Genomic DNA, 12569 nt, shown 5'->3' on the forward strand with positions numbered 1-12569 from the left:
ACTTTAGGGGTGTCTGAGGAGAAAGTGGCTGTTTGTCTCACTGAGGATTGTATCTTTAGGTTTCGGCAGTTTGCCTGTGATGTATCTCAGTATGGGTCTCTGGCTTTATCCTGCTTGGAGTTTATTGTTTGCTAGGTGTGTGTACTCAAGTCATGATGTGTGCAGACTTCAAGTTTGGGAAGTTGGTTTTGTTGGGTTTTTTTTAAGATTTATTTATTTGAGAGAGAGAGAGCCTCTGTGCATGTGGCGGCGGGGGCGGGGGGGGGCAGGGAAATGGGCAGAGCGGGGAGGAGAGGGACAGCCGACTCCGCACTGAGCACCAAGCCTGATGCAGGGCTCCGTCTCAGAACCCTGAGATCATGACCTGAGCTGAAATCAAGAACTGGATGCTCAATTGACTGAGCCATCCAGATACCCCAAGTTTGGGAAATTAGTAGGCATTATTTTTTCAAATCTCGCTCTTCTTTATGATGTATATACTAGTAAGCTTTATGTTGTCCCACACCTTCCTTAGGCCCTGTTCCTTTTCATTCTTTTTTTTTTTTTCTCTTGCTTCTCCGACTAGGTAGTTTCAATTGCCTTATTTCAAGTTTGCTGATTCTTTCTTCTGCTCAAGTATGTTGTTGAAAACCCTCTAGTGAGGGTTTGGTTTGGTTTGGTTTCTTCATTATAATTAATGTGCTTTCCAGCAGCTCCAGAAGTGTTGTTGGGTTCCTTTTCATAATTTCTATCTCTTTATTTGTATTCTCATTTTGTTCATATATCATTTCCTGATTTACTTTAATTCTTCATCCCTGAATTCCTTTAGTTCTTTGAGTACATTTAAGATGATTCCGGTGTCTGTGTTTCTTCTGGGATTATTTCTGTCCAATTCTTCTTTTGTGAGAATAGCCCATATATTCTCATTTCTTTGTTTGCTTTGGCATTTTTTTGAAGAGAATTAGGCATTCTGAGTATTTTAGTATGGTAACTTTAGAAATCAGGTCCTCCCACTTCTCGGGGATTGCTGATTTCTGCTTGTTTGGGACTAGGTTTATCTGTTTATAACTTTTCCAAACTGTTTTTGCAAAGTGTACATTCTTTGTTGTGTGTGGTCACTGATGTTATCTGTGATGTTATCTGTGATATCTATGATGATGTTCTGTCATCTGTGGTCTGACCACAGTGACCTGACAAGATTCCCTTGTGTTTCTGGCTCCAAAAAAGGAAAGAAAAGCAAAGGTATTCCTGGCCCTTGAAATCTCCAGCAGATGCCAGCCAAGGAACCCTGCAGAGCCTGAGAGAGCCAAGACCTAACTGCAAAATATGCCACCAGAATTTTTGAGGGCAACGCTAGCCTGACCCTGGGAGCGCAGATCATGAGGTCAGTGCGGCGGGCCTGAGGAGTGGCTGAGGGCCGCTGTTTGGCCTGTGTTGCTCTTTAGCTGGGCTCAGCACTCTTCTTTTACGTAGTGCCCTCCTGCGTGCTATGTGTCCAGGCAGGTTCCAGAGTTCAGAATTGGTTGATTCTGATCCATTCTTCCAGTTTACTGGATAGATCAGTTGGGGGCTGACCCCCTGTACTTTGCTCCACCATTGCATTAAACAGCCTAAAGATTTGTTTTTTCCCAGACAGATATTCAGCTGCTTGGACACCACTAATTGATGAAATAGTTCTCAACCCCACCAAATCACAGTGATGCCTTTGTTCTAAATGCAGGGACTACACATGTGGCTGAATCTGTTTTGAGGGCTTCCTTGTTGTCTGTCTTCATCTGCTCCAGTGTACGCTCCGTGAACTCAGGGATCTCCATCTGGTTTGCCCGGTGTCATGGCACCCGCATAGTGTCTGGCCAGTGGTAAGCACTCAGTAAATTTGTTTTAACTAGTTTGTGCTAAAAGTATTTGTCTGTTCGATGTTATCATTTTTATGATATTAAACCCAATACTGAGGTGAATATTTTCACACCTACCATCTTGGGTACACTTTGGCCTGGGGGGAAATGGCCTAGTTTTAGGGTTAGTGTAAACTTTAGGATACCCAAATGGCTCTCAAAACAGTTCTGTTACATTTACACTGCTGCCAGCACAGTGTAATGTGCTGTCGCTCTACAAAATCCCCAACATTCTGTATCCTGTGACTTTCTGAATTTTGCCAGTCTGTATTAAAAATGATCAAATCACTAAATATAAACATTGAGCATCTTTTCGTAGATCTGTTACCTGTTCATCTGTTCATATTCTTAGTACACAGGTGGTTTGTGTGTTCTCGGAACAGCCATTTATATTTTCTTTATATTCTTGTCACTTGTTGGCATTGCATGTATCTTCTCCCTGTCTCTGTGGGTTTTGTTTGCTTTTTTTTTTTCCTTAACTTTTCATTTTGAAATAATATAGATTCACAGATGTTGCAAAGACAGAGTCTAGAGAGAGCTTGTGCACCCTTCCCCCAACTGCCCCAGTGATCATATCTTAGGTAGCTATAGAACAGCATCAAAATCAGGACATTGCCATTGGTTCAGTACATGCATAATTCTGTGTCATTCTATCACATGTGCAGATTTCTGTGACCGTCATTGGAATCAAGATACCAAAATTCAGTCATGCTACCCATTTTAGTCACACCCACCCCACCTCACTTCCCACCATCACAAACCCCTGTAACCACCAATCTTTTCTCCATCTCTATAATCCTGTTCCTCTGGCAACATTGTATAAGTACAATTACGCAACCTGTGACCTTCTCCACTCCACAGAGCAGTGCCCTTAAGACCCATCCAGGTTGTTGCACTATCAATACTTTGTTCCTTTTTGTTGCTGAGTAACATTCCATAGTGTAGATGGCCACAGTATGGTCTTCTAGACTGTTCCAGTCACCTGTTAAGTAGCATTTCAGTTGATTCTGGGTCTTGGCTATTACACATGAAACTGCTGTGAACATGTGTGTGGGTTTTTGCATGGACATGAGTTTTAATTTTGTGGGTTGACCATACAGTGAGTATATGTTTCATTTGTTAAGAAACTCAATCCAGGGGCACCTGGATGGCTCAGTCGTTAAGCATCTGCCTTCGGCTCAGGTCATGATCCCAGGGTCCTGGGATCAACCCCTGCATCAGGCTCCTTGCTCTACGGAAGGCCTGCTTCTCCCTTTCCCACTCCCTCTGCTTGTCTTCCCTCTCTCCTTCCTGTCTCTCTCTGTCAAATAAAGAAATAAAATCTTTTAAAAAAGAAAAAAAGAAACTGATTTGTTTTCTAGAGTGTCTGTTTCCCAGTAGCAGTATATGAAAGATGTGATTTTCCTGCACCTTTGCCAAAGTTTGGTGTTGTTGCTATTTTTTATCCTAGCCACTGTGACAGGCGTGGTCTTGGTTTCTATTTCCCTGGTGCTTGGTGGCATGGAATGGAACACCTTCTTCTGGGCTTATTGGTCATGTGTACTTTCCTCTGTGGTTAAACGTCTCTTCATGTCTTCTGCGTATTTTCTTATTGGTTTTTTTTTTCTTTTTTTTAGCTATAGAGTTTTGGTAATTCTTTATTTTCCCAGAAACCGGTCTTTGTTGAATCTGCTATTTGCAGACATGTCCTTTTTATCTAGGGCTTGTCTTCCCGCTGTCTTATTACAGGCTTTCTCATAAAGCAGAAGGTTTCACTTCTCATGAAGTCTGTTCGCCACTTGTTTGTTTTATGGGTCATGCTTTTGGTGTTACCAAAGTCATGGACTTTGATCTTCACCAAGCCCTGACTCCAAAGGATCTTTTTCCTAGGTTTTCTTCTAAAAGTTTTACATTTTTACATTTTATACTTAAGTCTGTGATCAGTTTTGAACTACCTTTTGTTTAAGGTATGAGGGTTTAGGGTAAAGGTTTGTTTTTTCCTTATAGATACTCAGTTGGCATCACTTGTTGAAGAGGCTGTTATTCCTCCATTGAATTGCTTTTGCACCTTTGCTAAAAATCAGTTGGCTCTACTTCTGTGAGGCTATTTCTGGATTCTTTCTTTTGTTCCATTCATCTATGTGTCTGTCCCTCCACCAGCACCACACAGTCTTGACTAAGGGAGCCATAATAAGTCCTAAGATTGGTGAGAATGATTCTTCCCACTTGATTCTTTTTCAAGTTTGTTTTAGCTTTTTTAAAGCTGTGTTGCCTGTCTACATAAATTTTTCATAATCTTGACAATACCTGTATAACCTCTTGCTGGAATTTTAGTGGACATTGCATTAAACCTGTATATCACTTTTGGGAGAATCGACATCATGTTTATATTGAGTTTTCCAGTCTATTAACATGGTATGTCTCCCCATTTATTCAGATCTTCTTTAATATTTTTCACCAGTATTTTACACTTTTCAGTGTACTAGTTCTCCTCTGTTCCTCTTTCTTTCTTTGTATGTTTTATCATGAACGGGCGTTATATTTTTCAGATGTATTTTCCCCATCGATTGACATGACCCTGTGACTTTTCTTCGTTAGCCAGTTACTGCGGGAGAAGACATTGATTAACTTTCAAGTACTGACCTAGCCTTGCACCCCTGAAATAAATCATATTTGGTCATGGTGTACATCTTCTTGTTAATGCATTCCCAAGTTCTATTTGCTAATATTTTGTTAATGCTGTGTGTCTATATTCATGAAAGATATTGGTCTATAGAGTCGTTTTTCTGTACTATCTTTTGATATCGGGATAAACTGACTTCATAAAACAAATCGCCTCCTCTTCTCTGGTAGAGGTTGTACAAAATTGATATTAATTCTTACAGTGTTTGGTAGAAATCTACCCTAAAACCATCTGGGCTTAGAGATTTATAGTTCTAGGACTATTCAAATGATCTGTTTATTATTAGGTTAGTTTTGCTTATTTGTGCTTTTATGAATTGGCCCATTATTTAAACTTTTTGTATCTTCGTTTATTTCAAGCACATTGTAGTTGTTCATTTTTTTTTAAGATTTATTTATTTATTAGAGAGCATGTGTGCTCACAGTGGGGGAGGGGGGCGCAGAGAGAGCAAGAGAGAAACTCCAAGCAGATTTGCGCTGAGCACAGAGCCCAGTGCGGGGCTTGATGTCACGACCCGAGATCACAACCCGAGCCAAAACCAAGAGTCGGCCACTTAACCAACTGTGCCACCCAGGTGCCCCGTACTTGTTTGCTTATGACAGATGCTTTTAAAACTTCTATTGAGGACACCTAGGGGGCTCGGTGAAACGACTGCCTTCAGCTCAGGTCATGATCCCAGAGTCCTGGGATCAAGTCCCATATCAGGCTCCAAGCTCCACAGGGAGTCTGCTTCTCCCTTTGACCTCTCCCTGTCATGCTTTCTCTCTCTCTCTCTCTCTCAAATGAATAAATAAAATCTTTACCAAAAAAAAAAAAAAAAAAAAAAACACTTCTATTGATTGTCTTTTTTCATTCATTTTAAGTTCTTCCTGATTGTAAACAGTAAATGATTTTTGGTTGACACTTGGACATTTTGTGAGGGGCGTTCATTCTGATTCCATGTTCCAGGCTTGGAGAATGGGGTGATGCCACTAACTGGACACTTCAGGGGCAGGGACAGGGTTAGTGGGTTAAAGAAACTCACTTTTAGATTTATTGAGTTTATGGTCTCCAGTGTAGGTACATGGCAAAGCTCCAAAGACAGGTCTCTGTTTCTTCAGCTCCTAGTAGTGGTGAGTTTTTGTTGGTCATTACAAGTGTGCGTCCTGTCTGTCTGTGTCTGCCCTGGAAGGTGGAGTCCCTGTCCTCAGGCAAAGCAGCTGTGGGTGCTGGATGGGTGTTATAGCTAAAGGGGGCCAGGGCCTTAAGGGGAGCCAGGAAGAGGGTAGGTGGGCCACAGGTGGCCCTACGTTGTCAGCCTGGATGGGGTGAGGCCTTGGGGCATGGAGGAGGAGGGGGGGGCTTGGAGCATGTACCTGACCACCTTGCACACTGTCCTTACAGACTCATGGAGAGGTTTCTCATGGATGGATTGTATCCTTCAAGGTTTCTGGAGCCCTTGTCCCAGTGACCCTTCCCCCTCCTGCCCCCTCAACCTTCCCAGGGAGTTTGTGCCCGTGATGTCTGAAGCTGATCCTCTGTCTGCAACATTCGTTCAGTTTAAAATATGAAGAACTCCAGAAAGAAAAGGAGAGGGCCAGTTTCATCTTCCAGTGCCTCCACCCCAAGCACCTTCCTTGCCTGCCTTTTGTTCATCTCTGTTCCTTAACCTGAATGCAGTCAGCCACAGCAGCTGTCCACGTACGCCCTGACCCTGTACAAGCACACAGCCACAGTGGATGGCAAGACAGTCCTTGTGGGTAAGCAGCACCAGGCCGGGCCATGGACTCTCGAGGGAGAGGAGAGGGGAGGGGAGAGAAGTCCATGGGAGAGAGGCAGGAAGGAAGTGAGACCCCCATCAGAGAGCAGGGGAGGTAGGGAGGAGCCTGGGATCCTGGAGCCCAGGGAGCAGGGGAGGAGGTGCACAAGGCCTCGGTCCAGCTCTCTGACCTGGTATTCTAATCAACCAGTGGGAAGAAATAACAGTTGTGGTCTGAGTATTACCTTCCACAAAAGGTTTTGACTTTCTGTGACGTCACCGCCTCCTGCTTGGCTAGGCCACGCATCCTGCCTGGCTGTGTCTACCATCGGTGGCCAGCACACATGGGAAGTCAGCGTAGTTCGACCTTGAAGGGCTCTGCATCTTGGGGTGGAAGAACAGGGAAACCTGCCTTCTCCCTTTCAGGACTTCCTGTCTGCATGCTCCTTCGTCCTGGCCTGGCCATGTGTTTCCCTCTTACTCACTGCCTTGCACACACACGTACACAGACCTTCCGTGACACCCGCAGGTGCATTGTCTCCTGATGACGCACACGTGCGAGCTCTGCGGCCTTTGTTCCTCCCACGTGTTGTGTCCCTGCACACACAGATCTGCACAGAGATGCCCAGCATGTCCGGGTCTCTCTGCTCTCCAGCCGCACCAGACAGAGTTGTGTTCCTGTTGCAGACTTTTGGGACACGGCAGGCCAGGAGCGGTTCCAGAGTATGCACGCCTCCTACTACCACAAGGCCCACGCCTGCATCATGGTATGAGACCTGTCGGGCAGTGGACAAAGGCTCTGTGAAGCTTGCAGGGTGACCCAGCAGTGCTGAGCCCACCTCACTAAGGCTGGGTACTGGAAGAGAGGGGATGAGGGCAGCCTGGGGAGGTTCCAGAGTGAGAACATGCCCGGGTGAGCTTCTCTTCAAGTGAGGCTGGATGAGGGACCTCCATCCAGGGGTGGAGCACCTCCAGGGCCTCTGCATCGGGCTTGGCATCTAAGAGGCAAGGAAGGTCATTCCCTGGTGGGGAAGGACTGTTCCAACAGGCTTCCAAGGTCCCCTCGGCCCCATCACCTGGTCCTACTCCCAAATGAGCCCCTCTCCTCTCTGCTGTCTAAAACCCAGTCTTTGGGGGCTCCCCATAGCCGCAGGGTAAAAACTGCCATTCGAGGACCTGAGGGAGAGCTAAAGCAGCGCAGGAGAGCTGTGCCAGCCTGTGTGCGTAGGGCCCCTGCACAGGGCCCTGGCTCCATTCTCCAGCTCCCTCATCCCTTAACACAAAATCTCTTGACATTTTCCAAATTGTGATATTAGTACCTGTAAGAGGACAGAACGAGAAGGTGACTGGGTACAGCACGTGGGGGCAGTGCAGGCCAGCAGTCCCACCTGGAGGCTCACACGGTCAACGCTTCTGACCCTGGAGAAGCAGGAGGGGGGAGCCCAGCCTTGTCTCCCGCTTCTGCACTGGTGTTTGGAGATCTGAGCTTACCTCCACTCTCTCTCTGGGAGGAAATACACCCCCCCCCGCCCCCCGCCTTGGACACCTCTCCATCGGCTGCATTTGGACCCTCTTCTGACACCTGGGGCTGTCTGTCTGGCCAGCATTCCTTCATGCCTTTCAGTGCAGCTGTCTGCTGCATGGGGCCTGGCAGGTAGAAAATGCTCACCTTGCGGTGACCACGTGGGATCCGATAGTCCCAGCGGGAGCTCCACTCAGAGACTGGACCGGGCTGCTCCTGGGCCCCATCAACTGTTCCTCAGCTCTCAAAACAAGGTCAGACCTGGACAAAAGGTGACTGATGGTGATCGTGGGAGGCAGGCTGGTGTGAAGCAGATTCCGGAAAACTCATTACAAGTGTGATTTATAAGAAGTCTTTATTAGGGATTCAAGACAATGTGGTCATTTGTGATATGGGGCCTGGGTATACCGTGGAAGGGCCTCCCAGGCGGACCTCCTGCTGACTCAGCTGCGACCGCTGCTGCCCCAAGCCCCCTGCCATGCAGAGCAGCCCCTGTGCTGGGTGAGGCGCATTAACTCCCATGAAGGGAGAGCAGCCATTCCAGCAAGTCCCCGGACGGTTCTGGACCCACTGCTGTGCTGGGACCGTGTGGGCCTGAAGGCAGGAGCTCCGGCCAGGGTTGGAGGGCCCCATCCCTGCAGCGGTCGTTCCAAGCACGTCGGGAACCCTGGCCTCCCCTGGCCTTAAAGCGAGTCTGCCCGTGCTTGTGCATGCTGCTATTTTAAAATAGGTAAAAACTATCCACTGTAAAATGCTAATAAAATTACAAGCTATACAATAATAAAAGATAGCCGTTCCGACTCCCGCCAATGCAGTGAGAGGGACCACTGTGCTGTGCACCCCACGCCCCTGCAGTGGGTGGTCGCAGAACGGCTCCAGCGTCCCAGTCCACCGCAACACGCAGACCCGGAGCCTTGAGGCTGAGCAGCTCCTTCCCTTCAAGCATCCGATTCGCCTCCAGGCTGTGGGTGTGAGCCAGCGGCCGCAGGCAGAGGTGGAAAGGTGGTCCTGATGTGCAAATCCGGCCAGCGAAAACCTGCCACCTCCCACGTGCGGACCACCATCTGGAAGGCCCGGGCCACCCTCCGCAGCATCAGGCACATGATCTGCAAGAACAGGGACCAGCCCGTGGGCACGCGGCTGCTGCTTGCGGAATCAGCACCATCCTGAGCGCCTCTCCCCGACTTCAAAAGTAACGAAGATGTCAACCACCTCCAAATAACAAGAATAGATAAAAATTACTTTTAAAAGGTTTAAGATACAAAATGAACAAGAGATTAAACAAAAGTTTCAAAATTAAAAGTACATCGATAGTGGGTGCCTGGGTGGCTCAGTTATCTGACCGTTGATTTCAGCTTAAGTCATGATCTCAGGGTCATGGGATCAAGCCCCGTGTCAGGCTTGTCCTCAGCAAGGAGTCTGCCTGAATTTCTCTTTCCCTCTCCCCTTCCCCCTGCTTGCACTGTCTCACTCACTCTCAAAAAAATAAAATCCTTATTTTTAAAAAAAAGTAAATAAATAAAAATAATAATCTTTTAAAAGTACACTGATGGTAACTATGGAAAATCTTGGAGGGATTTAAAGTTATTACAAAGGAATTTTTTTAACAGATTCATTTAGTTATTTTAGAAAGAGCATGTGCAGGCAGTGGAGAGAGGAAGGGCAGAGGAAGAGGAAGCGAATCTCAAGCGGACCCCCCGCAAAGCATGGAGCCCAACATGGGGCTCATTCTCACGAGCCAAAGACCATAACCTGAGCCAAAACCAAGAGTCGGACACCCAACCAACTGAGCCACCCAGGTACCCTGCATAAGGAATCTCAAGACAAAGTTTAAGTAATACCAGTCATAGACTAAGAAAAAAAAAACAGAAGATTTAGGGTTTGCAACAGACTATATTGATTAGTACAACGATACATCCTAGTTATATTAGATACACCGACGGCAAGATGACAAAAAAGGAGTGAACGTTTTAAAGGCACCTTTTCGATTGGGAGGTTCTGGGGGCTTCCCTGGGAAAGGCGGGCCCAGGGCCGCTCAGCGGCTTGTGTTTGTCAGGTGTGGTGGTGTGCAGACACTGATGGCCCTCAGCTCTTTTTCGTCCCCTGTTCACTGCAGGTGTTCGACGTGCAGAGGAAAGTAACCTACAAGAACCTGAGCACTTGGTACACAGAGCTTCGGGAGTTCAGGCCAGAGATCCCATGCATCGTGGTGGCCAATAAAATTGATGGTGGGGCCATCCCTGCATCTGGGTGTCCATGCTCCATGGGGGACCCACCACCACACATTTCCTCCTCCATTCCTGGGGTGGTGAACCTTCAGTGATCTGTCCTTCCCCCAATACAGCCCTTGTTTGCTGTCCATCAGTCTCTATCCAGTAAAGACCCCAACTGAGCCAGTCTGTCCTTTTCCAAGACGTAGATCCCTGTTAAATGAACTTTTTCTAGGACATGTCCCCTGATTGCCCCTCCCTGTCCCACTTTCTGGCATGGCCTCTGGCAACCTCTCCCTTTCCCCTAACGGACAGGCCAATGTCCTACCTTCTCTTTACAGCAGACGTAAAGATGACCCAAAAGAGCTTCAATTTTGCCAGGAAGTTCTCTCTTCCCCTGTACTTTGTCTCCGCTGCTGATGGTACCAATGTCGTGAAGGTAACGGTGGGCTGCAGAGGTTAGGGAAGGCCAAGTACTTAAGGGACCGGGGAAGCTGCGAAGAGAAGGGATGGTGGAGAGGACAGGCGCTGCTGCAGGGGCCGTGAGTGGGCGATCCAGAGGGAGTGGTGAGAGGAATGGGTCATGGTTGGTTCTGACAGCAGGGAAGATGACAGGCCTGGGCTCGGCAGAAAAAGTACATTGATCGGGAAGTGAATCGAGGGGTGAACTTGCTGACTTTAGGGGTGGAGTGTTGTGTGGACGTATGACGGGGACAGGGCATTGGGACCCACTGCCATGTCTTCCTTCCCGCCGCTGCCACCTACCCCCAGCTCTTCAATGACGCGATTCGATTAGCTGTGTCTTACAAACACAACTCCCAGGACTTCATGGACGAGGTTTTGCAGGAGCTTGAGGTAGGTCAGGGGGAAGTGTTAGACGGGATCAAGCTTCTCTGCAGAGGGTTGCAGAACGAAATTCAGTAGAGCGGCTCCTGCCGGCCCTTCGGGCAATGCACGCTCATCATGCACGCGCCCCGGGAAGAGTCAGACCCCCCCGGGGAAGACATAGGGCCAGGCCTCACCTACAGCCTTGTCCACAGAACTTTGATTTGGAGCAGAAGGAGGAGGACGTGCCAGACCAAGCGCAGCGTGGCAACACTGAGAGCCCCTCCCCTTCCTGAGTCAAAGACGAAAGCCTCGCTCCTCGTGGACTTCGGTGGGGTGTCCTTCTGAATACCCTCCCGTCAGCACCCCTGCAGCTAGGAATTGAAAAATTCTCGCCGGCCGGCCCCTCCACCTCCTGCGAGCTCACCCGTTCCATTTATTTGCCTCCCCCCTACCGTGGCCCATGACCCCTGACCCTTCCACGGGTGTCCTCTCCCCTGTCCTCAGGGACTGGGGCGGGGGCTGTACCAGCCAGCACCCTTGCCTGGTGCGAGACAGGCAGAGTAGACCCTGAAGCAGAATTAGAGATCAGTACCCTCAGCCTCCCCAGCTTGTGCAGTGGCTGGGAAGAGCTTCAGGAAACAGGCTTTGTGTGTGTCTCCAATAAAAGGAAATGGAGGTGTTTTCTCCCCCAGAATTGACCTTGGGGCCTACTCATTGCCTTTCCTCCAAAGGAATGATTTCTAATTCCTGGCGGCCACGGTTCCCAGCCCTACAGGTTCAGGGGGCCTCCGTCCTTTTTTCTCTTTCGTCTCCCAACCAGCTTTTTTTCAGAAATGGTTTTGAGCGGACATTTGTTCCTGTCACAGGACAGGTTTGCCTTTAAAGCCCAGGGAAACAGGTGACGAGTCCTGTAACCCTTAGCGATACTGGGAAGCGCGCCCGTGTGGGTTCAGAGGACTTCCCTTTACGCCCCTGAAGCAGATGATGCTTTCCCGCCTTTTTTTAAGGACTTGTGAGTACTGCCCCATGGGTGGGGACAGGGGCACCCTGCTGCCTCCCCCACTTCTCTCCAGGACTCACGGGTCAGTCGTGTGTTTGTATGATTGCCTCGCCCGTCATCATCCTCATTTCCAGTGTTTCATTTGTATAGTAAAGTTCGAATTAACATAAACATCGCATGTATGTGCATGCCTGTAGGTCTGGATTTCACTGAACAAAAAGCCCCAGGAGAGCCACGATCATCAGCTAGACGAATGAGGGCCCCTGCCTCCACCTGCCGTGTGGGGAGCCCGGTCAGCTCTGCCCTCACGGAGACCACTGCAGTGGGTTTGGGTTTTGGTTTTTAAGATTTTCTCAGAGAGAGAGCATAAATGGGGGAGAGGGAGGAGCAGGCCCCCCTCTGAGCAAGATCAGGGCATGGATGCTGAGATCATGACCTGAGCCAAAGGCAGACACCACCAACTGAGCCACCCAGGTGCCCCGGACTTTAGAGTCTGAAAAAGAACAAGTATTTGGGAAGAAGAAGAAATAAGAACAAAGTTTATCTGCCTTTAAATCGCTAATACAATTCAACTGAAAATATTTACTTGACCCAGGATTTTGAGGAATGTGCTATCCTGGTGAGGTGGGCTTTTAAAAACCACCAAAAAAATGGGCACCTGGGTGGCTCAGTGGGTTAAAGCCTCTGCCTTCAGCTCCAGTCCTGGTCCCAGGGTCCTGGGATCGAGCCCCACAT

The 12569-nt window shown here is 48.3% G+C and overlaps 1 protein-coding gene across 5 annotated transcripts; it reads left to right on the forward strand.

The window, feature by feature from the left end:
- The first annotated feature begins 1193 nt into the window (after nt 1-1193).
- RABL2B (RAB, member of RAS oncogene family like 2B) lies at nt 1194-11532 on the forward strand. 5 transcript variants are annotated; one of them, XM_059401648.1, is made up of 10 exons: nt 1196-1363; nt 1700-1838; nt 5591-5648; nt 5920-5949; nt 6196-6275; nt 6962-7041; nt 9913-10024; nt 10348-10445; nt 10778-10861; nt 11047-11532. In XM_059401648.1, exons 4-10 carry the CDS (start codon nt 5924-5926, stop codon nt 11125-11127), a joined length of 561 nt encoding a protein of 186 aa, XP_059257631.1. In that variant the 5' UTR covers nt 1196-1363; nt 1700-1838; nt 5591-5648; nt 5920-5923; the 3' UTR covers nt 11128-11532. The 5 variants fall into 5 exon arrangements, with proteins under 5 accessions (XP_059257632.1, XP_059257631.1, XP_059257630.1 ...); XM_059401649.1 differs by lacking the exon at nt 5591-5648 and having other exon boundaries at nt 1194-1363; nt 10351-10445; XM_059401647.1 differs by lacking the exon at nt 5591-5648.
- Nucleotides 11533-12569: the final 1037 nt, after the last annotated feature.

Source organism: Mustela nigripes, chromosome 6, assembly GCF_022355385.1.
Source record: "Mustela nigripes isolate SB6536 chromosome 6, MUSNIG.SB6536, whole genome shotgun sequence".
In the NCBI taxonomy this organism is placed as follows: domain Eukaryota; kingdom Metazoa; phylum Chordata; class Mammalia; order Carnivora; family Mustelidae; genus Mustela; species Mustela nigripes.